The sequence below is a fragment of the Rhodamnia argentea genome, chromosome 1 (assembly GCF_020921035.1).
Source record: "Rhodamnia argentea isolate NSW1041297 chromosome 1, ASM2092103v1, whole genome shotgun sequence".
Lineage (NCBI taxonomy): Eukaryota > Viridiplantae > Streptophyta > Magnoliopsida > Myrtales > Myrtaceae > Rhodamnia > Rhodamnia argentea.
In genome coordinates, this window is record NC_063150.1 from 19,245,421 (window position 1) to 19,269,249 (window position 23,829).

The following is a 23,829-nucleotide window of genomic DNA, read 5'->3' on the forward strand; positions in this document are numbered from 1 at the left end:
TGTTAAAATACCTAATGACTTTTGCCAAAACAAAAAGATAGATATCAAATCATGGAAACTATAAAATTAGCGAGAATTTCCACTAAAAATTGAAATAAAAATATGAAATATGATCCGGAGACCACTTCTTCGTTTCTAAAATAGAGAAGAAAAGATGGAAAAGAGAGAAGAAATTTACTCTAGAACCGGCCCCGGCGCCGGCATAAGCGTCGGCCACTTCGTCCAAGTGTCAAGGTCTCGAGTTATATCGTGATGGACCCAAGCGTAGGCACCTAGAACCCTATCCCGTGCTTGATAAACCCCAGTCCGCACACTGGGGACTAGGACACTGGAGTTGGGGTCCAGGGATTGGGCTCGGTGAATCCATGCACAAGGCCCGGGGACTTGGGCTTGGTCTCAATGTTATCGGCCCCGGCCTTGATGGACCTGGGTGCGATGACCGGTGTCCCGGGCATAGTCTAGATGGCCGAGGCGCCGAGCATGGGTACGAGCACCGGAGTTCCAAGCTCGGGCACTAGGGTCTTACCCCTACCTCGATGGAATCGGGCTTGTCCTTTGTGGACTTCGGTAGACTTGGCCCCGACCTCTAGTCCCGGCTTCTATTGCCAAGGGCCCAAGAGCGGACATTAGGGTTATTGCGCTCAAGCATAGAGATTCTGATTTAATCACAATATCTAGTCATATTCTGAAAAATAATTTGTAATTTTTTCAAGAGGAAATTAATTTCCTGAATTTAAGTATTGATTATCTTTTGATTCATTTTCTTAAGTGATCCAAAAGGCCAAAAGTGAAGATGCGAAAACAACAGAGTTGAATAAATTACTCTTCTTTTCGATACCAAGTCGGTGGGACAAAGGTGAACATCCTGACAAAAGAAGGAAAGCTATCAAAAGAGGATTTAGATTTTCACTTTGTACTGTCATGTTTCTAATTGATTCATATTATTTTACTGGCTCGAATACTCCATATACCTACATTATGATTTCTTAAATATTGCAATTTAATGTCTCCTTAAACTTACACGATGAGGTCCAGATTTACCTTAAATGAAATTCTATATGAACTCTAGCTGGAATTAATTGACGTGAGTATTTATTTTGTTGAAAAAAATTGCATGTCATTTCTCTGGTGAAAATTGATGTGGACAACAGCATTTAGAGTAATATAATAAATATAGTCTTGACCCCGTGCAACGTAAGGACAACTTGCTACTTGCTAGTACTAGAAAAAGAAAGAGACTCCTTAGAATAATGGACCGGTGGAGTCAACCCAATCAAGGCTTCAAAAGCAATCGATCGGTGGAGGCTCAAGAAAGGCAAAGATCGTCCTCCAGAGAACAACAGAACCAGAAGCGAGTTTGAGTTACGACAATTACTCGGAACAAAAGATATTGACAACTAGGAATGTCAACGGTTTGGTTTAGTTCAGTTTTTCAAGAAACCTGAACTATACCGAACCGGATCTCGCCTCGAAAAGAATTAAAAATTCAATTCGGTTCAATTTTCGATTTTTTTTGTTTCTCTTCTTGACCAAACGTACAAAACGTGCTTGGCCGGCGAGGATTGAAACTGATGAAATTAGTCAAAGCGAGGAAGAAAACAAAAGTAAATATCGGGCTAAAAAATGTTCCTTATTGGGCCAAATGTCTCTCTCTCTGTATATATGTAGTGGGAAACTATTCTTTTATGATATGATTAGGTTGACGACATGTCGACTCCGACCATGAGCAAGCAATGATCATGCCTGCATCATCATTGGAAAATAGGTTGTCATATGAGTAAGAGGTCAACATGAAGATTTAGACAAAACTCAAGTGTAAGTATTTATGTACGGCGTTCACTTTGATATTAATATTTTTTTTATTATTTAAATGTCAATTTTTTTGAAAAATGATTATTTAAGTGCCAACTTAGATGAGGTCACCGGAATTTCTTGTTGTTAGCACCAAATGTGATTATTTTTTCTCCAATTTGACACTAAAGTGATCGTTTTTTTTTATCACTCTAGCGTCAATTTTTTTGTTTAAAAACGGTTATTTAAGTGCCAACTCCGGTAGAGTCGCTGGAATTTCTCGTTGCTGACACTAAAGTGGTCGTTTTTTCTCCGATTTGGTATTTAAGTAATCCAAAAAAAAAAAAAAAAGAAATTGACACCAAAGTGAGCAACATGCACAAATATTAGTACTTGGGGTGTCCTTATGCCTAAAATTTTAGCATAAGCAATAAAAGAGAGAAATAAAGAGAAAATGCACCGGGCTTTCCTTTGTTTAATTATATAACCTCCGTCCACACACAATGAGGACTTAACTACAAACAAATGGAGAATTACAGAGTCTAATATCTCAAGCAGCCGGGCCCTACCTGCAACTACACTCAACAATGACATGGTTCTTATCTCATAGTCTCTCGCGGAGATCTCATAAATTATTAAAAAAAAAAAAAAAAACTTGTAGATAACCCGTAAAACACTCCTTTGATTTGGATAGCTCTTGGGAGAAGTGTGCGAAAAGCCTCTAAAAGCTAGATAAAAACTCAAACGAACGAGTTTCATGCTGAAACGGCACGGGATTCACTATCACATGTCGGTCGCTACTTGTCATGGGCCCAACACTGTTGTGTTTGAGTGCTCAACTTCGAGCTAAGTCCGTGATGAGGAAGTAAGATTGGTGTTCAAAAATGATCCTTCGAATGCCCGAACCTTTTGCAAAAACCTATATTTTCAACTCTTGCTTTCGATCATGTGTCAATTTGAGTAAAATTTTCCTCAAGGGAAAATGTTCTATACACTCAACAAGGAAAACATTTCTATTTTCAAAGTAACGATATATTAGGAGAGTAATTAATGTGTTAGGAGAACCCTCAATGCATCGCAAATTTTATTCGGTTGCTTGACAAGTACTTCATGCACACTCTCTAATGAAACTCACTAGAAAAGTATTTTACATTCAATTTTATTTCCTTTTGGTTTACTCTTAGTGTTTGAATTTGACTTCTTTTAGAAAAAAAAAACAGCTAGACCATTTTCAACTTACTTTTAAAATCATTCGACGTTAGGTGAAAACCTGTTTTTTCAACTTTTCCTTTCAATTATGCGTTGATTCGAGTAAGATCTTCCACAAGGGAAATTGGTCTACGCACTAAACAAGGAAAACATTTCTTTTTTAAAGCAATGACATATTAGGGGAGCAATTAATGTGTTAGGAGAACCCTCAACGCATTGAAAACTTTATTCGATTGCTTGATAAGTACGTTATAAACATTATCTAATGAAACTCACAAAAAAAGTATTTTAACTACTAAAATATTGTGAAAAGTTTTGACCTGATAATAAGATGATTTTAAGGCTCCGTTTGTTTTGCGGAAAAAGAATGATTTGAAAAATATTTTTCAAAACATAATCATTTGAAATAACTAGTTAATGAAAGACGTTTTCATTATCGATAACAATTTATGTGGGAAGATTATAAAAAAAAAGTTATAAACCTATTATAATTGTGTCAATTCAGTCATATAGTTTTGTTGCCAAATCGGTCCTTCCGGTCAACTTTGGCTCACAGTCTTTGACGTGACAATTTAATTATTTTAAGAATATCTTCAATTTTTATAATTTTTTTATTTTTTATTTTTTCATTACTTTTTCCTTTTTTTCTTTTTTTAGCTTAGGGCCAACAAGTGTTAGTGCTGGCCACAAGCGAGGCCATCACAACCCTCGCTGTGGCTGCGCGAGGGTTGGCATCCTCACCTAGCCCGATTTGGCGAGGGCATCGCAACCCTAGCCCAGGGCGACGTGATGGCATCCTGGCCCTAAGCCAAAAAAATATATATAAAGAAAATAAAATAAAATAAGAAAAAGTTAATAGATTTTATTAAAATACGATTAAAAATTGCCACGTCAATGCCGGTCAAAAGGACTAAATTGGCTAAAAAAAAATTATAACTGAATTGACACAATTACAATAAGTTCAAAACTTTTTTGGTAATTTTCTTCAATCTATATCTGTGAAATCTGTGGATGATGAAATTTATTTTTGATCACACATTTTTGTAAGTTACACGAGCGATCACTTTTATAAAAAAAAATATTTTCAAAATAATTCATTTCTCCACGAAAAAAATGCGCTATGAAAGTAAGTTGAAAACAGCTTAGGTGTGTTTCTATTTTTATTTGAAGGAACTCAAATTAAAACATTAAGAGTAAACCAAAAGGAAATAAAACCAAATGTAAACTTATCACCGAAAGAATAAAACATGCAGCACAGGGAATGTCTTGTGACTTGTGGGCCTTATCGTTTGGGAATCTCTCTCTCTCTCTGTTAATTTTGGCTCTCGCTTGAGCTTGAAACCCTCCACTACGTTATCTCTTCCAGTTCTGTGCATTCACATCGCCCCGAAAAGGAAAACCACTCGGATCGTGGAGAAGAAACCAAAAAGTCAATATTAGTGCTCAAAAAAATTATTCTTGTTTCTCCACTTGCATTATGGAGACCTGTATCTATCATGCGCACCAGCTCACCCCCCTTCTCTCTCTCTCTCTCTCTCTCTCTCTCTCTCTCTCTGAACAATTGAATTTGCTTCAAAAATTGATAGGGAATAATTTATTTCAAAGCCCATGGAAAATGGGTGCAGGGAAATATTTGTTATTTGGAATTGTGGGGCATTTTGCATGCATTAGGTTCAAATTGATGCAGATGTGAACAGGGAAGATCTGATACAGCAACAGTATGTAAAGCAATGAATTCTGCACAAGCACTTTTATGTATTGTATCGGGTCGATGTCCATTTGATTTCATGTATGGATGAATTGTTTTCATTAGTACATTTTAGATGTGTGCTGCACATTTACTTCTTTAATAACTCGAGCTTCTATTGAAATCGGCTACACACTTGAATTAGTAGAATTTTTTTCTTTTATCAATCGTTGAAAAAAGAAAGGGTTGGTGTGTTTTTCTTATATTTTAGTAATTGCGTGGGCAAAGGGAAAATGCCATTTCAAGTTATTTGAGGCTGTACTAATTGGACCACAATCTTTTGACCTGTTTCACAAGTTAGTTCCCATGTAACCAAATCGACCAAATGCGTTGATTCTCTCTGCATATCCAAGACTATATTTTGTTGAAGAGGAAAAAAAAAAAGAAGCTTTACCGATCAAACTCAATCACCAGCAATTCCATCATGTGTGCCTTTTTTTTTTAAAAAAAATTGAGGTTTCTTACAACATTTACTCAAAATATGCACAAATATAAAATTCGTAAAAATGGTCTCTAGGAATTTTAAATATTTTTTAAAGGGGACAAATGGATGAAATTTCAAAATTTGAAATTTATTCCTTGTCTTGTCCGTCCCACTTACATTTAGAATTATTATATCATATCGTCGAGATCCAGCAATCCCATTGTCTGTCTCCTCCTTGCTTTTCTTTGGACAAACTCCAGACAGACGTTGACGCTTTTGCTCGATATTTTACTTGTACTAAAACACAATCACATAACTCAGCCATCCGCTTCTAAGACACTTCACTTTATGTTACATTTCTTTTTTCCTAAACTAATACACTTTTTTAGATAAAGGAGGTTTGAATATTGCTTGCACAACAATGTCTAGAAGAGAAATTACGCTGACGGTATCTATATTTCCTATGAATTCGGTTGTAAAGATCAAAATGAACAAGTTTGATACTTGTAACTTTCGAACATGAAATTATACAAATTTAGACTTCATTTGTTTCGAATTGCACGATGTCCCAAAATTATGCTTCAAGTGAAATCAGAAGATTTTGAACGTGAAGCCTAGTTTTCGCCAACTTAGCCCACATGTTAACCTACACATGGGTTGGTTAGGATCCGTAAATCCACCAAAGCAATTACATGTGAGCACATAATCCAAGGCCATGATTGGCTGGGAGAATATTTGCTCCTAAATGTTGGCATTTCCTTAGGTGGTCGTTAGTGTTTGCTTAGAATTCGTTTGTTTCGCGAAAAAAAGAATGACCAATAAAATATTTTTCCGAAAATGATGACCTGTATCGTTTCCAAAAGTAAATGAACAAAAAATATTTTTATGTTCACAAAAATATTAAGATAGAAATTGTTGTTGCTAATGAACATATTTTTCATTAACAAATTATTTCAAGTGATAGATTATTTTTATGAAAATGGAAAATGACACAAATGGTCCCTAAGCTTTGACTAAATATACAATGCAATCCGTAAACTTTTAATCTATTCAATTTGGCATCTGAACTTTAATATAATGATGATCCCCGAACTTTTAATCTATTCACTGTAGTCCATAGACATTTGGTATACATTCAATGGAGTCCTTGAACTATCTTTCCATTAATTTAAGATTAGCGATAACATCGAATATTTTTATAAAATATGTACCCAAAAAGTTCATGGACTACATAGAACAAATTTAAAAGTTCGGGGATCACATTACACATTGGGTTAAAGTTCAGGAACCGTATTGAATGAATTAAAAATTTGGAGATCACATTGCATATTAGATCAAAGTTGAGAGACCATTTGTGTTGTTTTACATTAAGAAAATACTTTACGGGTCATTCTTATTTTTTCTTTAAAAAAGGAAGCCTTGATTCAATAGGGGACTTACAAAGACATTGCCTTTTTACAATCTTGCATTTGTTGTGTACTAGCAAGAGTCAAAGAATCGGGACACCATGATTGGATGGATCCGGCGAATGACCCACCGTTTTGGGATTAAGCTGGGCACAAACTTTTTTTCCAACCAAAAACGTCGCTTACAATTACCAGATTCTGTGCACCCTTTACACCATATTGCAGCTCTCTTTACTTTTCAGCTAATTGTCACTTTCTCTCTCTACCTTCCCTGTTGAAACTCTTGACGCCTTTTACGCTCTGCGGTCAATTAAAGATCACTTCAAAGTCAGGAAAAAGAAAGGGAAAAATTTCTTAAAAATCCTTCCTTTAGCTGCTTCACGTTCATGTTCAACAACCATTGGAAGAACCTGGTACATCCTCGGCTGACGGTTTCTTTACTTATAATATTTCATTCTCCGCTATTTGCTTTGTCTCTCTCTTCACAAGGGCAATTTCTCTGTGTTTGGTTGGTGATGATAACGGTACCCTTCATTTTGCTCTCGTAGATAAGCTCAGAAAGCAAAGGGGATTGGATCCTCTCTCTCTCTCTCTCTCTCTCTCTCTCTGCTTTTTTGGGTGTTAAAAAAGGGTGGTTCTCGTTTTCTGGTGCAACACACACGAGCCGAGCATTGGTGGTTCCTTTCTTGGATCCGTTTCTTCAGGTACAATTCCAAAGTCTTCGTCTTTCTGTTTTTACAGGATTGAGTAGGTTTCAACTTGGCTTTGGGAGTCTCCAACTTTTTGTGGGTTTTTGTGTATGACTTGTATTTTTTCTATGTCCTTTTCCGTGGATGGACGTGGGCTCGGGGACCAAAGGCAAAAGGGTGTGTATTGCTTTAAGCATTTTCGAAAGTTAAATGATCTTTTGTGGAAGTGTTGTAGCTCATGTAGATGCTCCATTCCAAAGGAAATTTTCTTGCAGTGTTCCAAATTGTTCTTCTCTTTTGGGATTAATCCCCTGTTTTTTTAAGAGAAGCTGAGCTGGCTCTTTCTTGGGTGAAATTCAATCATTTGCTACTGAATTCTTTCGATAGATCATTCAAGATTCTTGCTTCTGTTATTTTCCTAAATCAGGGCAAAGAGTTACTTTCTGCCTAATCAGGGTAAAGAGTTACTTTCTGCCTGTTCAACTGTCATTTCCCCTTAGAATTCAGTGAAGTGGAAGGCTGTTGTTTTTCTGCACTAGTTTCTCAATTCAGGCTTTGTCTGAGCTTGACAATCATCTTTCTTTTCTTGAGTTCCGCATTTGTATTGGCGAAAATACTTGCAACCATGATCTGCCAATCATTACCTGCTCATGTGAGAGATATCGTTTTCGTTGAAGTTTGAAAACTTTTCAAATTATCTGATTTGGATATTTCTGGACCAATGATTTCAGATGTTAGCTGAGAATATGGTTGTTCAGCAATGCTACGCCTCATCGTCCCAAGCAGTTCGATGCACACGTTAGTGTTTGCTTTTGTAGCTGGAGGTTGAACATGGTGAACTCATCTGTTATTACTGAGAAAGATGTGCAAGAGGAAGAGGATTCACGAAGCGGGGTGAGAAAGAAGGTGTGTTCGTCGACCAGTGATTGTTCTGACTTCTCCAAAACCGTGGCAAAGCGGATGGATGATAACCTTGTACTAAATATCAGCCAATCACAAAGCCGTGATAGATGTGTGAAGGATGCGACTGCCCAAAAACTTCTCGGCTTAAGTACTAGGATCCCGAAGCATCTGGTTGCTCTCGATGAGAGCTGTCTCCGACGCTGCCTGGAATTGGTCCACAAAAGTGTGTCAAAGGATACGACACGCAACATACTGGTAAAGTTGACCTCCTCGCCTGATTTCCAGTGTTCGTTATCAGCAATTGGGACTGGGAATGTCGTCCGGAGGCATGCTGGGCTGTGGATTATAGATCCGATTGTGGGAAGCGAGACTATTATAGAAAAAGACATAGATCAAAGTCCTCTTTTTTGCCATTTTGGTGCACTCGGGAATGATGCCAAATATATGAGATCAAACCCGCATGATGCTAAGGACTCGGCAGGTTGCGATTTGACAGACTCTCCAAACCAGCAGAGTGTCAGCTCGCTGATAGAGATGGAAAATGAAGTGTCATTTCAGGAAATACCAAGCTCTGCTATTGACTCTAAATATGAAAGATTTACTTCGGTTGCGAGCATGAGATCAAGGAGTTCCGATAGATCTTCTACTTCTCCCGGTGCTGCTTTTTCTCAGGGTATGCTCCAATGCACATGGAAGGTTGGGATGCCGCATTTCGTTCTGTCCATCGATGACCAGAGGGAGATACTCATCGCGGATCCCATGAAGGTAGGATCATCGAGTCACGCGGGTTCAGACTGGGTGTATTTGTTCTATTTAAAAAGGCAGGCTTCAACAAAACACGTGAGCCACGGTAACGAGCCGCATCTTATAGGAAAGATGGAGGTGGTAACATCGATGTCCCTTTGCCCGGAGAATCTCAAAATCGTGCAGACTGAGTTTGTTCTATTTGGAGGCTGGGAAACTTTTCCGGAAGAGGGGCAAGCTATGGGTGTCAACCGCTGGAAGAATAAGAAGTTGGCAAAGAAAGTGGCTAATGTGTTCAGGCCTGATTCATCTAAGCAGAGAGGTGTATCTGGAAAAAGTGGGATTTTGGACGATCATTCTCCAGAATCAGGCCAAGATATGCACAGAAACCTGGATATGCCAGGCGGGCTTAGCATTACGGAGCATCTTCTTCCGCCCAATCTTGAATTAGCTGCCATTGTGGCGAGGAACCGTGTGGGGGACATTCAGAAGGAAGAAACTGGAGGTTGGGGTTTGAAATTTCTCAAAAAGAATGGTGAAACTAGGAAAATCGACCATCCAGATGCCCGCACTTCAGTGTGCGGCGGTAGAGATTCCAGCGACTCTGTCGTTGGTGTGGAAGTTGCAGTCCCTGCAGGACTTCACGGGGGTCCAAGAACGCGGCATGGTGGCGCCTCTAGTCTCATTGAAAGATGGAAATCTGGTGGACAGTGCGACTGCGGTGGATGGGACCTGGGCTGTCCACTAACACTACTCAAAGCAAGATCAAGCGACGGACGTATTCTAAACACCAATTGCGATGAGCAGGACTGCAAGTCGTTCGATCTCTATATGCAGGTTCTTTTCTTTGCACTCGTCGCTTCATTTCACTTGAGATATGAGATTTTATCAGCATTCCTGGTTTTGCATCATTAAGCGGGTGATGAGAAACTTGCTTTTGCAAGTTGAAATGTTCTATAAGATTTACAGCAATCAAGCGTTCATCTTATTTTGAGACTCTTGGCATCCAACATGACAAATAGTAACTGCATCAAACAACATGTATTGCAAGTCCTACTTAGTTTTTCATTTCTCTTCTCAGTAATAATGGTCAACTAACTTAAAAATGCTGTTTCAGGGTTCGGAGCATTGTCTTCCTACATTAAGGATGACGGACGTCCGCGACGGCCTCTATCTTATTCATTTCAATTCAGCATTATCGCCTCTGCAGTCTTTCTCGATTGCTATTGCACGTATTCATTCTCAGAGTCATGTTCTCCACCCGAAACTGTACAGGAGTTGAACAAGAATGCAGGAATAGGATTTCGGTGATTTTTCCCCCGTACTTTTTTTTCTTTTTTCAAGTTATAGGGAATTGGCAGTGAGTTTATACAACATGTACGATCTCTTCAACTGAGTCTCTAAGGTGGTCGGTGTCTTCAACTTGGAGTGCTTTCTTTCGTGACAATACACGGCGTTGATTGAGTCGAGATTTCCAGGATTTTTGAAAATGTAATAGTCCTGTAATTTGCTCCATTTAGTTTGGAATGCTGTAATTATTCAATATATCTATGTCGACCTGATGCGATCACCTGCTGTCTGCTGTTCTATGAGAAGCTCCACTTCAGACAGTTTCAGAATCAGTCCATGTCATGCTTTCAGGGGTTCTCTTGTGATTTCAGACTATCGATTGCTGATGTCCTAGTCAGGATGTTCGAGTGTCGGGTTATTCGTCACGGTCCCATCTCGGGCTCTTCAAAAGGACTCAATACAAAGTCATGTCAACAACGGAGGATACTCGCGAATTTGTCGCGGCAGTTCTGCACAGCGACAAACCTGGTTCGAAAGAGGCAACGCAGAGGTCAGTCAATGCAGATCTTTGTGCGAACAGTTTGAGCTTACACATTCATATACCAGAGGCTTGGAGATTGATTCGGCTCAACATGGCTTTTAAGTTACAGCAACTGTCGGATCAATTAAGCTATGTTGCGCAGTTCCTAAGTAACATTTTCTTGTGCTTCAGAATGACCTACTGCGACACCCCGGCTCCCCTGCAGCTTCTGATCTTTGGTTGTGGCTTCCAGAGTTCGGCTCCTGAAATACATATCGCAGTTCTTATTTCAATCTCCATACATGAAAAACGCTCCTTTGTCGGTGAACAGCCAATCTTTTTCCCCTAAGCCCGTCAGCTGATCCGCGTTAAATCATGTAACAACATTGTTCAAAGAGCGAAAAACATACAGGAGGACTCAACTTGGATAGTTTTAGCTTGTGATATCTGCTGTTTTACCATCTAACGGGAACATGAGTTTGCCTCTTGGAATTGCAGGATGCTGTATGCAGAATTCATGAAGCCAATTTTCAGGAACTCACTGTAGAATTTATCAACCTCTTAACAGTTCAGTAAATTTGTTGGTTTTCTCTTGAAATATGATATGTTTGAATGGAAGGAATGCTTGTTCCTTATTGGGTCCGGCTAACACTTGTGGTTGAGATTGCACCGTCATACTGTTACATCGTCAACTTCTCAAATCCTTTCCTTATTCATCCTGTGTTTGGTTTTCACCATTACAATAGAATGGGGGCATTCGAAATGGAGGAGTCACACTACTCCCAATCATCCATTTTTAATTAAAAAAATAAAATAAAACTATATAACTAATAAAATAAAGACAGTTAAACCATTAATTAGTATAATCAGAATATACATTGTAAAACCCACTTGATTACCTACAGTAAAACTACAATGTATGATATAAATAGGTTTTAATAAAATAATTATTTTTTTATATCTTATCTTCTTATTAATTGTGAATAATAGTTAGAAAAATTGTAATTAATTACAAATATGGTTACTATTAAATTAATTGATAATTTTCCCTACATCTACATTTTTAGTGGGGCACAAAAGGAACAAGCTAAAAGGAAAACGGAAAAAAGACATCGTCCCGGTTTATTCATTAGAGTGCGAATGTAATGAGTTAATTTAAAGCCAAGTTAAAGTTTAAGGACCCGATTCACAAAAAAAAAAAAAAAAAGATATATGTTCGCTCGAATAAAACTTGTCACGAAAGTATAATCGAGTCTTAAAATTTCAAAAAGTATAATTAAGTCCTAAAGATTGTCAAATTGATGCAATCGAGTCCTTACGTTAACTCCGTCCAACTTAGCTATCAAAAAATGCTGATGTAAATTTTTTAATATTTTCTCTCTCTTACGTGACAATAATTTGATTAAAAGAACGTCGTTTTGGTCCAAATCTAAGTTTTAATATAATTTTTATTAACATTAAATTTAAAAATATATAATAAAAAAAAAACAACATCGGCTAGAACCACCCACCACCGCCCGGAAGGGCCGGTGATGATGGGAAAATGGTCGGTGGGGTCATTGGGCGTCGGCCGGGGATCGACAACCATCGCCCGGTGGCGATCGACCCTCGCAAGTGACGGCCCTTGGCCAAAATTGGACGAGGTCAACCATTCTCCCACCATCGTCGGTCCTTCCTAGCTGTGGTGGGGTGGCCCTCGTTGCCTGGTTCTAGCTGTTGCTTCTTTTTTTTGTTTTGTTTTATTTCATCATATTTTTAAATTTACATTAAGCAAAAATTGTATTATATCTAAACCGACATCGTTTTCACTTTAAATTCGTGTTTTAGCTAATTTATCGCCACGTGGGAGGAAGAAAAAAATAATAAAAAAAACACGCCAGCATTTTCCTTTAGCCATATTGGAGAGAATTAACGAAAAGATTCAATTGTACAAATTTGATAAGTTTTGGGACTTGATTGCATTTTTTTTGTAAGTTTTAGTATTCAAATTACATTTTCGTGGCAAGTTTTAAGACTTTCGGTACACATATCTAAAAGAAAAATCATGAAAATTATGAGCTCGAAATATTAAAAGTAAAGACGGAATTGGATGACTAAGGATTTTTATACGTGTATCATATCCATACGATACCCAAAATGAATATTATAGTACAAGGAAATGACTTGTTAAACTCCCTAAAGGACCAGGTGACCCAAAAAAAAAAATAGATGGGTTTTTTTTTTCCTTCGACCAAACAAAATAAAATAAAATAGATGGGCTTTATCCGACCACAAAAATACACGAGCTTTTGGGCCGATTCAAATAAGCCCAAAATCACTATGGATGGGCTTTCTATGAAATTCCAACTCGAACTGGAAACCCTAGCTCAGTCCGGTTCCCACCTCTCTGTCCGCTTCGGGGTCTTCCCCGACCTCTTGCCGCGCTATATATTCAAGGCTGAAGCCTCCCAAAAACCCTAGTCGCATCTCTGCTGCTGGTCGCCTCTCCTGCCGACGAAAATGTCGAAGCGAGGTCATCTTTCTCTCTCTTTGTGGTCACGGTGTTTGATTTCATTTGCCTCTTTGATAGTTGGCTGTGTCGCAGAAGATCTTGCTTTTGGACTTACTGTTGGAAGTAGCTTAAGAAAATGATGCATTGTTCATGGTAGCTTATGGTTTGCTCGTAGATTTACACTGGTGGGATCCCTACGGTAGATACGCTAGAATTGGCGTCGCTTTTTGATGTAATTAAGCTTTTCGGCTCATATTTTCTTTTCTTTTCATCAATATTTTTTCGGCGGGGTGGTTTGCGGCTTTGCGTTGATCGGGCGTTGTGGATGCTTTTGGCGGACTATAAGTGTAGCCTGAGAGGAAATTGGATGGTTTAAGTAGTCGGGATAGTGAATCGAGCAATTTCTGGTTTGTGTTTTTGATGATCTCTCGACTTTACAGGACGCGGAGGTTCTGCGGGTAATAAGTTCAGGATGTCACTGGGTCTGCCAGTGGCAGCCACGGTGAACTGTGCGGACAACACTGGGGCTAAGAATCTTTACATTATCTCGGTGAAGGGAATCAAGGGTCGCTTGAACAGGTTGCCCTCTGCTTGTGTCGGAGACATGGTGATGGCCACTGTCAAGAAGGGGAAGCCCGACCTCAGGAAGAAGGTCATGCCCGCGGTCATCGTCAGGCAGCGCAAGCCCTGGCGCAGAAAGGACGGTGTCTACATGTACTTCGAAGGTCAGTATCACTGTTGTCTTTTGTTTGATGGACTACATGCTTCGGTTGTTTATTTGCATCTTATTTGGTATGTTGTGGTTGCGCTCAGTGGTAGCAATGTGCGTCTGGACTTTTAGCAAGTTTCCCTTCATGTTTTTGTGGTCATAGTTAATTAGGAGACGATATTTCTATGACCATTTAAGTACTTGTTGATTGTATCTCTGCAATGCTCATAAGTATTAACTAGAAAAACTCTGTTTTGATCATGCTTTTGCTCAACATGTAAAACGGAAATTGTTAATAGATGTAAATAAAGTTAAATGGAGAAACTTCGGATTAGTTTTTTTCATCAAGATGCACCAGTTGGTGTCAAGAGCACTTTTTTCTTTTCGTTCGACTGTACTTGTGCTGGTGCTTGCCGATTTAATCTGACTTGAGTTACTTTGATTGTTTGGTTCCAAACTGTGTAATATGTCTGACATGAGTGATTAGTTTTCCCAATTGTGCTGTTTTTATATTTTGTTTGGATATCACTTTTCACAATTCAATATATATCATTCTGCTTTCTCAGGTCTTAAAATTTGGTTTACTCTCTTTTATATTTATTTTTGCTGGTGATGTGGTGCTGGGGATTTGCTATTTGGGTTCCTCTGCACCTCCCATAACCAGCAATAGTAAATATGGCCAACCTTACCCCTATACCAGATGTTAAAATTGTTTTAACATCCCTGTCAAGGTTGGGATACTGTCTTGGTCTCTGAGATTGGCCTGTATTTGTTCAGCTCTTCCATGTCGAAGATGACACTGTCTGCATACATTTTTATACATGGAAGTCATCATGATGATCTATGATGTAAGGCAGCGGCTCTATTGTCTTAGCGAGCAAAACATCACCTATAATTCACCAGACATAAGTCAGGTATCCACCATACATCTGTGGTTGATACAGTTACAAGTCTGGAAAAGTGAATGCATCCTTCGTTACAGATGTCGCGTCACTCCTATTGTGACATCTGCTCCATCTGGGCTCAACAAAACTCTACCAACAACCTCTTTCACTTGTTTTAATGTCCATTTGCTGACTCTATTAAGTGATTGCACGTCATACGTATTGTTATGTTGCACCAGTGGATGTACCATATTGATAATTTTTTGCATTCTGGCAGTAGATTTTGTTTTCTGACTCCTTAATTGATTATATCTGCAGATAATGCTGGTGTCATTGTGAATCCGAAAGGAGAAATGAAAGGTATAGCTCTCTTCACAACGTGCAAATGTTTTCACAAGTTCAAGTGCTTTGATTCAATAACCGAAATGGAGGGCGTTATTGGCGAATCCATAGAAAATAAATCAGGGATACTTACAGGACTAGGCTTCTGGATACAAATAGTGTGGTTTTAGGTCGGAAGGCAAGACTAGTTTATTGGTGAAAGACTTTGGCCCAACTTTGAAGTCATAGTTGCCAGTAGGTGTTTCTCTATGACCCTTGTATCTCATCCTCTCTCTTTTTTTTCAGGTTCTGCCATCACCGGTCCAATTGGGAAAGAGTGTGCAGACCTGTGGCCGAGAATTGCCAGTGCAGCCAACGCGATCGTCTGAGAGTTGCAGTTATCTTTTGTTCCTGTTATTTGTTTTCATATTGTGGTTTGACGTTGGCGTGGGTTAGTTAACCTCAGTTTGCTTAGTTATGAGATATATTTACATGTTGGAGGCTCACCTATGCCCTTTACTCTTTTTGAAGTGTTGTCATGGATTAGAAGATTTAAGTATATCCGTTTTAGACGTGATTTCTTTCTCGGGTCTTTCCGTCTCCCACCCATGTTTAATAACCTCACGGCTAGAGGGATTGGTTTCGGGTTTGAGTACAAGAGGTTAATTTGCAAAGACAAGTCTTAACTTGAATGCAATCTTCGCTTTAAAACAAAACCTTCGTGGATGCTGCGACTGGATATAGAAGTAGGACGCATCATTTTGTCTGTAAATAATTAGGAAGTTGTTCCATCTTCCTGCATTTGTCATGCTTGAAGGGTCATATGTATGATCATATCATCAAATTGGCTTATTAACAATGTTATTCACCAACGTTTCACTATGGAACCACGCTGCTCGTGACTTTTAATGCGTGCTCTTGTGCTAGATAGTTGAATCGATAAGATACAGAATTTTATGACGTCCGCAAATGCAATTCCTGTTTGTGTTGATGTATCATCTGGTTGATTGGCTAAGTTTTAATTGTTCAAACGCCTTCGTGGATAACAATGAAATGGACAAGAAACCAACTCTGAATTTGTCTGTTTGGCAACTGAAATCACTTCCCAGGATCGTCGCTTCCTCGAGAACTGTTTTGTCCTGGGAAACTTTTATCATTTTATTCAAAAGGTGTCTACAATGGCCCGTGCCTCGAAAAAGGCAACGAAGTTATAAACTTTAAAGCTTTATTTGACGTAAAATTATCAACTTTAGAGCCTTATTTGACGTAAGGTCTGTTCTGGAAATATTTTGACAAAACAGCTTTACTTTGAGTCTTGATTTGAAAGAAAAAAAAAATTAATCTTGTTTTCTGGGTTATCAATTGAATGGAGGAAATTGCGCATTTAATCACGGTTGCGCGTGAAAAGTGGCCCCTGTTTCGTCGAAAGCCGTTCTTTCTTTTTGACATCCTGCAACGCCAAGTGTGGTGCTACTAAAAGCTCAAGCAGTAATTGACCAGCTCATGTGGTGATATTCCCCAAAACAAGAAGAATCAAAATACCAAAGATGGGAGGAATGATGATGGTTGTTTATTAAGGTGCAGACAAAAATCTCTAGGTGACTTTATGTGGAAAAAGTTCAAAAAAAAAAAAAAAGCCCTAATTAAAGAACCCCACCAAACACCTTTTTCCTAATTATGAATTTTAAAGTGATGGCAATGCCCATCATCCAATCCTATTCAACTATTAAACAACCAACTATAAGGTTGCACTGGTCAATCTTGAACACATTTGTAAGCCACAACGAGATTATAAAAGAAGCGCTTGTAACAGTCAGATTAATCTCGTGGCATTGCAAATACATCATTCGCCATTCTCTACTTCCTCTTTCCTCTATCTAAACGCATTGTGAAAGCTCAAGAAATAATTAGTGGACTGAATCAATTCCTCTGCCGCGGTATAAAAGAAATGCTCAATTTAAGCACCATGTGATTCTTTGGAACAAAAGTTATCCTGTCCCCATGTGACAGGCGCTCTGTTGGGGCATAACATGTTTATTAGATTCTGATCTACCGCCTCACTCTCACAGCCTGAACTGAAGCATGGCGGCCGAAGCCCTCCTCTCTCTGTCCCTTTCGCTGGGCATTCTCATCTCCCTCTGCTCTGCAGATTGGAACATCTTGAGCAGCCAAAGAACAAGAAATGGGGTAAAGATCAGCTTGAAGAACTACTGCGAGGGCTGGAGGATGAACGTGGAGCTCCACAACATCAGGGAGTTTGAGGTGGTGCCCGAGGAATGTGTCAACTACGTCGGCAAGTACATGAAGTCGACCCAGTACCGGGTAGATTCGGAGCGGGCGATCGAGGAGTGCATTATGTATCTCAGCACCAGCTGCAGCTTGAAGAGGGATGGCAGAGATGCATGGATCTTTGACATTGATGACACTATGCTGTCTACTGTGCCTTACTATAAGAAACATCAATACGGGTATCAATCTATATCTTTTGTATCAAGAGAATCATGAGTTAGGCTAGAGTTTGGTTCACTCATGCTGTTTTGTTTTAATTGCTCATGAACAGGGGAGAGAAGTTGAATGTGACTTCTTTAGAAGAGTGGATGAGCAAGGCAAAGGCACCAGCTTTGGAGCACTCGCTCAATCTCTTCAATGAGATTAAGGCCAGAGGCATTCAGATCGTCCTGGTCTCTTCGAGGAGGGAACACCTCAGATCTGCAACTATTGACAACCTTGTCAATGTCGGTTTCCATGGCTGGAGTAGCCTTGTCCTGAGGTCTCTCTCTCCCTTCCACTCTCGCAAATTCTTCACAGGGTATCATCCCGTCATATATGTTCAAAAGTAAACAGCAGGTGTAGAACCTTGTAGCGGGCCGCCCCAGCCCTCGCAGCACCGGCGGACCCATTGGTCGGCATAAGGTCTAGTCACATTGTAGAGTGTAGAGACTAAAGTCTTCGGTGTTAGGTGGATCTAACTATTGTTTTCCTTCTTTGTTTGCTGAAGGGGACCTGAGGATGAGCTGAAAGGAGTGCAAAGCTACAAGGCTGAGGTGAGGAAGAAACTGGTCAGTGCAGGGTATCGCATATGGGGCATTCTTGGAGACCAATACAGCAGCATCCAGGGACTTCCTAGCGCCAAGAGGACGTTCAAGCTTCCAAATCCTCTCTACTACATTTCTTGAGGACATCATCTCTTGCAACATGTCATGAGCAAAATCCATTGTCCATGTTCCAACAGACACTTGTCTTCCTTTGTGGTTCCTTTCTCCCATCATCAAAGGAACTCTCCTTACTACAAACTACAACCTTTCACCTTCATATCTCTATTACATCTCGATGATCCATATCACCAAGCACTAGGAGCATCAGAATGTCGTGTATTTTCAGTTCGATAAAGCCTTAATCACTTAAGATTCGGTTACGGGTCAAGCACAGCAGTGGCGGTCCTCAAGTAGAAAATTAGTTGAGCACAAGTCTTTCATCATTTAAGCAAACAAAGTAAGTTCAACTCATATTAAGCAAAAGGGGACTCCACACTATTCTTTCTGGAACTAAAGTGGTTTTCTTCTCCACACACACGGTCATGTTCACTGCTCATTACACAAGAAGTGACGGACTACACTCGGCTTCTAGTTTAGCCCATCTTTCCTTCAGCGCCCATTTGCATCTTGGCGCAATAGTCAAATAAACTCCCATCGTAGCAGCGCCTCACAGCCTCTTTCGACAGCATGCCGTCCTCGTCCCTCGCCAGGATATACAGAACTCCCCATTCAAGCTTGCTGGCAATCCTGCATCCTCCCACCAAGCCGGTCACCAGAGGAATTTTGAGATCTCAAACAAGAACAGTGGCGTAGTAACATGAAACCAATTTAGGAAACTTATGCTACCCGGGACCGCTGTTTAGAAGACATGAATATGGCATCTACCTTGTATGTAGGATCAGCTTGAAGGATTAAAGAAATAAATGACCAAAATCTCAGACTTGTGTTAACAAATAAGTGTCCAAAATCTCAAGACTTGCAACTTTTGTTGACTCAAAAACTAAGTAATGATACTCAAAATAGGTAAATGCTTTTCCCTGCATCCATAGCATGTTGCATCTCATTAACATGAGACAGAGTAGCATAGCCTCAATTACGTATAAGAGTTAAAATGAAAAAACCGAGAGAAGAAAAAAACCTAACCAGCCAAAGGGATCGAATGCATGTCGATTCCCTTCAGTCATGTCCCAAAGTTCTCCGAGGGTCATCTTGTCGGGTACAGTACAGGCGTATTTGCTGAACATGTTCTCAAGATTTGCTGGTATATACCTGACATTCCACTTCATGGTATCAATATGTATAGCAGAGAGCAAGGACCTTCAATATACAGGTTTCAGCCTCACAAACAATAAGTACCTTCCTTCTGTGTCATATGTTCCACTGTCACTTCCGTGCTTGTCTTTGTGTATGTTGTCTATGTAAATGGGGAAGAAGGGAGAAGGAAACCAACCCTTCATGTGTAAAACATAAAGTAGTCACCAGTCATAATGCACAAAACGCGCCATTCATGTTATTGTGCAATGCCATGCAATTCCACGTACTTATCCAGGACTGGAAAATGGCACATGTACCGGTCCAGAGTTTTTATGAGATTGATTCTATCAAATTGGAACCTCCCAAGGCAACAGTCAAACCTCTATGCTTGGTGTCCTTTACTTTTCCACGATGATCATATCTTCTTTCCTAGTCTTACCCAATTCTAGCCAGAGTAGTTTCTCTCTATCACACTACCTGACGGCCTTTTAACATATTTTGTCCAAATTATCATCATTCAGAATGCTAAATGGACCAAGCTAGTACCTTTAGACACATTTTAGCTACTGAAAAATATTGATGGTGCACTGCTGACTGAATCTGCCGGTCAGCTGGATTTCGTAATAAAGGATTTATATGCCTGACTCAAATACCGGCTCCAGAAGTAAATTAGCATACTGCAGGAACAGTGTCAAAAAATAACTTACAGGTAGGGTTGGATAACTTAGTGCCACATTAATACCGATTGCCATGATCAGAGAGGCTATTGTGTTGAAACCTATCGCACGTAAACCTGTGAAGGTGTGAAAGAACTTAAGGCCTGAAGCGGAGAAAGAACACAGAACAATAAGACGAGCCATCATGTTAAACACGTTAGCAATAGATATCAACACAAGATGCAAATTAGGATTCATGCAGAGAACGAGCACAATTTACATGTTCCTCTTTCTCAATCTTTTTCAGTCTATTTCATTCATGATCTAACAGTTACAGTTCAAATTTTGCCAGAGCATCATTCGCTAATGCCCAAAACAGGTCTCAAATTTTAATGTCATTGCCATAGAGGCATTCTAAAACTTCATGCACTTTTACAATTGTGAAGAACAACACTCGATCATAGAGGGACTAGTCATGTCCCTTGTGACAACTTCTTTTAGAAGCCCAAAAGAGAACGCATCACCATATGAAGCAGCAACCAAGATAAATCGTTTGTTTCTTAGCAACATGTGAATTTACCAATGTAAGTCTCCCAAGGATAGATAATTCCATTGTCATCCTGGTCGAAGAAGGCACAATGCTGTTGAAGAACACTGAGATTATTACTCCTATGGCCTGGTGTTCCATAAGGATGATCAGTATCAGGAGCATTCAATGCCCTGGGCAGATCTGTCATATGACAAGACAACTAACTGAATAAGATTGATGGAGGAAAATGGTTCGTGACACACTCTAAATATTAAACTACGCATTCATGTAATAGTTAATCTTTTAGAATAATCGGTAATGATCCCCTGACATTTTTACATGGTACCCAAGCCCCTACTTACCTCTCCAATTATATAAATTCCACCCATTAGTCTTAGGCCAAAGTCTGGTAGTACGCGTGAGAGGATTGATCTAGTGTTGGTAGTGATCTCAGACAACATTTCCAGCACTAGAAATGATCACATAGATAACCTCAATGATCCTGAACTCAGTAATATATCTCTTCCCAGGAAACTCCGATTGCTACCATGAGAACGAAAGACAAATTTCTCTATAAATAGCGCATGACTTGACTTTTCAATACATTATGGCAATCCTGGTGCTGTTTGAGCCACTAAATTTTAAAGTCAAGACCATGAAAAGGCTCAAAATCACATGTTTGTGTAACTTTGCTTTCCTATTAAAATCACTGAAAATTAATGTTCGCAAGATATGCCTGAGGGAACCAATTTTGACGACAACGACTACATCGCAGCAAATTTCCATGCACCCAAGAATGTTTGGGGGAAGTAAGTCCCACTTGTAGCTGTTTCAAGTGTTTGGTTTAGTCAAAATTTTTAACCAAAACAATTTGGCACCTAAAGGTTGGATTTTGAAATCATTCGGTCCTTTGTATTTGGTTCCATATGTCATGCAAAATGTGAATGAAGTATCAGGTCAACGACCAAGCCTCAGTCAGAATCATGTGATAAGGGTATAGGTACAGGTCTTTAGTCATGCATAACTTGATAGCAAGCAAACTGGCCCGTCCAAATGGATGGAGTAAGACCTGATAACAGGTGAAAATCATTTGATATCACACATAAGTGGACTTGATGCAGAGTGATCAGAGTCATAATCTACAAGGGTCGTTATTCAAACTACATAACTTCATCATAGGACAATTTCACTAGTTTATGAAAATGGTAGTACAAATATAGTTGATGGAGGAGTTGGCGGTGTTGGTGGAGGTGTACAAGGATATTGAGTTTATTCTCAATTCCCCATACACCCTTCCTTCTTTTTAGGACTTGATGATACTCTTCCACCTCCATAGTGGAAAATTCTAGAACATCTTACATGGACACATTTCTAGACTTTTCTAGAAATGTCTATCCCACAAATATCATGTCAATGCTAGATATTTCTAGATTTCACTGGCAAGTGCCCATCCTAGAAATCTCTAAAAATTGCATCACAAATTTCAACATTATCAGCTATCATGCTTCTTTACTTGCAAGTCTCATGTCTGAAGTTATCATCTCTCTCTACCGCTAGCATGCACTCCACACCCACCAAGAATTACGACCCGAAGTTCCCCCCTCCAATGGACAAACATGCAGTCGGATCGCGTCACGCAAATGGGTAATCAAGCAAACAGTTGGCGGGCAAAAAAAAGGAATTGAGTAAAAGCTCACAGGGCTTCGGAAGCGTCCTCTCCAAGTCAGCCCGGACCCTCCTCTCGTAGGTCACCGGCGCGAAAGGCGCCTCCGTGGCCAGCGCGTCGTTCTCCGACGGGATCACCGCGGTCGTCGCAGCCATCTCTCTCCTCTTATCACTCTCGTGGTGATGAAAGCAGAGCAAGCGAAACTGCCACCCACGAAGGACTTATCAAGCGAACTGGGGGGGAGAGAGAGAGAAGAGGGGCACCGAGTTGAGGCCAATGTTGCGTGGCGGGCATGCAAGGAAGGTGGCCGTGGCGGGTTGCGTCCATGTGTTGAGACTTGCATGCTTTGCGTGGAGCTTTTAATGGCGCTCCCCCTTGTAAAACTGGGATGCTCTCTCTCTCTCTCTCTCTCTCTCTCTCTCTCTCGGACAGAGAAATCGTTTCGTGTGGCCACGTCCGCAGCTTTCGTGTTCTCCTCGGGTCATCCGAGTCTTAATATCGATGGGAATTTCTCTTTGAATTAGGATGATTTTTCTTTTTTTTTTTTGGTCGAATTAGGATGCAATTAACTTTGTAGGATTTCTTGTCGCACTGTTTGAAACATAGGAAAAATTTACATGGGCTTTTAACGGGACCGATTGCTTGCAAATTAGGGTACGTTTGCTTCATGAGAAAATTATCAAAAAAAAAAAATTCTCATCTTTTTTACATAGTCATAAATCTTTTAGTTATATCAATTGAATTCTTATGTTTTTTTACGTTTTGCTAATTAAGTCCATCTGACCAATTGAATTCTAATTGTTCTACGTGACACGATCGGCGATGACATAGACATTTTTTAATAACCTTTTAACGATTTTGAATGTTTATAAATTTTTTCTACTTTTCTTTTTTCTTTTCTTTTATTTACTTTTTCCTTTTCTTCCCAGGACCTGGGGCCGGCCCAAATCTTGCCAACCCTCACCGGGCTAAGTTCAGGTGAAATTTTGGACCAAAAAAAAAAAAAAAAAAAGTTCAGGTGAAATTAAAAATGAACAAGTAGAGAAAAAAAAAGTAAAGATAACAACAAAAAGACTCAAAATTTATTAAAAACATGCTCACGTCAACCTCGGCGGGCATCCACGGTAGCGATTTCGATCAAAATTGATCGGATGGACTCATTGGAAAATGTGAAAATGTTTAGACCTCAATTGTGAAAAAAATTTATAACTTTTTTGATAAATTTCCCTTTGTTTCATTGAAAATTCACATGATAAAGAAAAATATTTTCTATGAAAATAGTTTCATTTGTTTAGGGAACGTATTTTAGTTCTTATTAGAACAAAAGTCATTCTTCCCCAATCTATAATTGTTTTCGTTTCATGAAAAACATTTTCCGTGAATCGATTAATTTTCCATTATCCAAACACGGAAAAGACGGAAATAATTTCTCAAAAATAATGTTCTTTCAAGCAAACGGACTTCTGATTTGTGGCAATGATGGTCGATGGCAGCGGCAAAGAGCGGTCGCGATGGTCCAATGATGGTGGGGAGCTTCATCCTCCTACTGCTGGTGATGGCG

General features: G+C 39.5%; 4 protein-coding genes across 4 annotated transcripts; 3 read left to right on the forward strand and 1 right to left on the reverse strand.

Moving 5' to 3' along the window:
• Nucleotides 1-7,991: 7,991 nt before the first annotated feature.
• On the forward strand, nucleotides 7,992-10,532 carry LOC115730217. The gene is made up of 2 exons (XM_048272254.1): nucleotides 7,992-9,750; nucleotides 10,031-10,532. The coding sequence occupies exons 1-2, from the start codon at nucleotides 8,098-8,100 to the stop codon at nucleotides 10,193-10,195; spliced, it is 1,818 nt and encodes a 605-aa protein (XP_048128211.1). The 5' UTR covers nucleotides 7,992-8,097; the 3' UTR covers nucleotides 10,196-10,532.
• A 2,547-nt stretch (nucleotides 10,533-13,079) lies between these two features.
• Nucleotides 13,080-15,715, forward strand: LOC115730220 (60S ribosomal protein L23). Its single transcript, XM_030660824.2, has 4 exons — nucleotides 13,080-13,235; nucleotides 13,655-13,939; nucleotides 15,126-15,167; nucleotides 15,435-15,715. Exons 1-4 carry the CDS (start codon nucleotides 13,223-13,225, stop codon nucleotides 15,515-15,517), a joined length of 423 nt encoding a protein of 140 aa, XP_030516684.1. The 5' UTR covers nucleotides 13,080-13,222; the 3' UTR covers nucleotides 15,518-15,715.
• A 1,455-nt stretch (nucleotides 15,716-17,170) lies between these two features.
• Nucleotides 17,171-18,421, forward strand: LOC115730218 (acid phosphatase 1-like). Its single transcript, XM_030660821.2, has 3 exons — nucleotides 17,171-17,596; nucleotides 17,689-17,898; nucleotides 18,127-18,421. Exons 1-3 carry the CDS (start codon nucleotides 17,211-17,213, stop codon nucleotides 18,302-18,304), a joined length of 774 nt encoding a protein of 257 aa, XP_030516681.1. The 5' UTR covers nucleotides 17,171-17,210; the 3' UTR covers nucleotides 18,305-18,421.
• Nucleotides 18,422-18,605: 184 nt separating this feature from the next.
• Nucleotides 18,606-22,743, reverse strand: LOC115730219 (peroxygenase-like). Its single transcript, XM_030660823.2, has 6 exons — nucleotides 22,300-22,743; nucleotides 20,654-20,803; nucleotides 20,125-20,210; nucleotides 19,520-19,614; nucleotides 19,307-19,432; nucleotides 18,606-18,910 (listed from the first exon to the last, which is right to left on the reverse strand). Exons 1-6 carry the CDS (start codon nucleotides 22,421-22,423, stop codon nucleotides 18,757-18,759), a joined length of 735 nt encoding a protein of 244 aa, XP_030516683.1. The 5' UTR covers nucleotides 22,424-22,743; the 3' UTR covers nucleotides 18,606-18,756.
• Between the last annotated feature and the right edge of the window lie 1,086 nt (nucleotides 22,744-23,829).

Coding starts and splice junctions, on each gene's coding strand:
- LOC115730217 (XM_048272254.1), top strand. CDS start 8,098: ATGGTGAACTCATCTGTTATTACTGAGAAAGATGTGCAAGAGGAAGAG. Junction 9,751..10,030: donor CGTTCGATCTCTATATGCAG/GTTCTTTTCTTT, acceptor ATGCTGTTTCAG/GGTTCGGAGCATTGTCTTCC.
- LOC115730220 (XM_030660824.2), top strand. Junction 13,940..15,125: donor TGTCTACATGTACTTCGAAG/GTCAGTATCACT, acceptor TTATATCTGCAG/ATAATGCTGGTGTCATTGTG. Junction 15,168..15,434: donor TCCGAAAGGAGAAATGAAAG/GTATAGCTCTCT, acceptor CTTTTTTTTCAG/GTTCTGCCATCACCGGTCCA.
- LOC115730218 (XM_030660821.2), top strand. CDS start 17,211: ATGGCGGCCGAAGCCCTCCTCTCTCTGTCCCTTTCGCTGGGCATTCTC. Junction 17,597..17,688: donor TATAAGAAACATCAATACGG/GTATCAATCTAT, acceptor GCTCATGAACAG/GGGAGAGAAGTTGAATGTGA. Junction 17,899..18,126: donor TGGAGTAGCCTTGTCCTGAG/GTCTCTCTCTCC, acceptor TGTTTGCTGAAG/GGGACCTGAGGATGAGCTGA.
- LOC115730219 (XM_030660823.2), bottom strand. CDS start 22,423: ATGGCTGCGACGACCGCGGTGATCCCGTCGGAGAACGACGCGCTGGCC. Junction 19,615..20,124: donor TAAGTTATCCAACCCTACCT/GTAAGTTATTTT, acceptor TTACACATGAAG/GGTTGGTTTCCTTCTCCCTT. Junction 19,433..19,519: donor ACATATGACACAGAAGGAAG/GTACTTATTGTT, acceptor GTGGAATGTCAG/GTATATACCAGCAAATCTTG.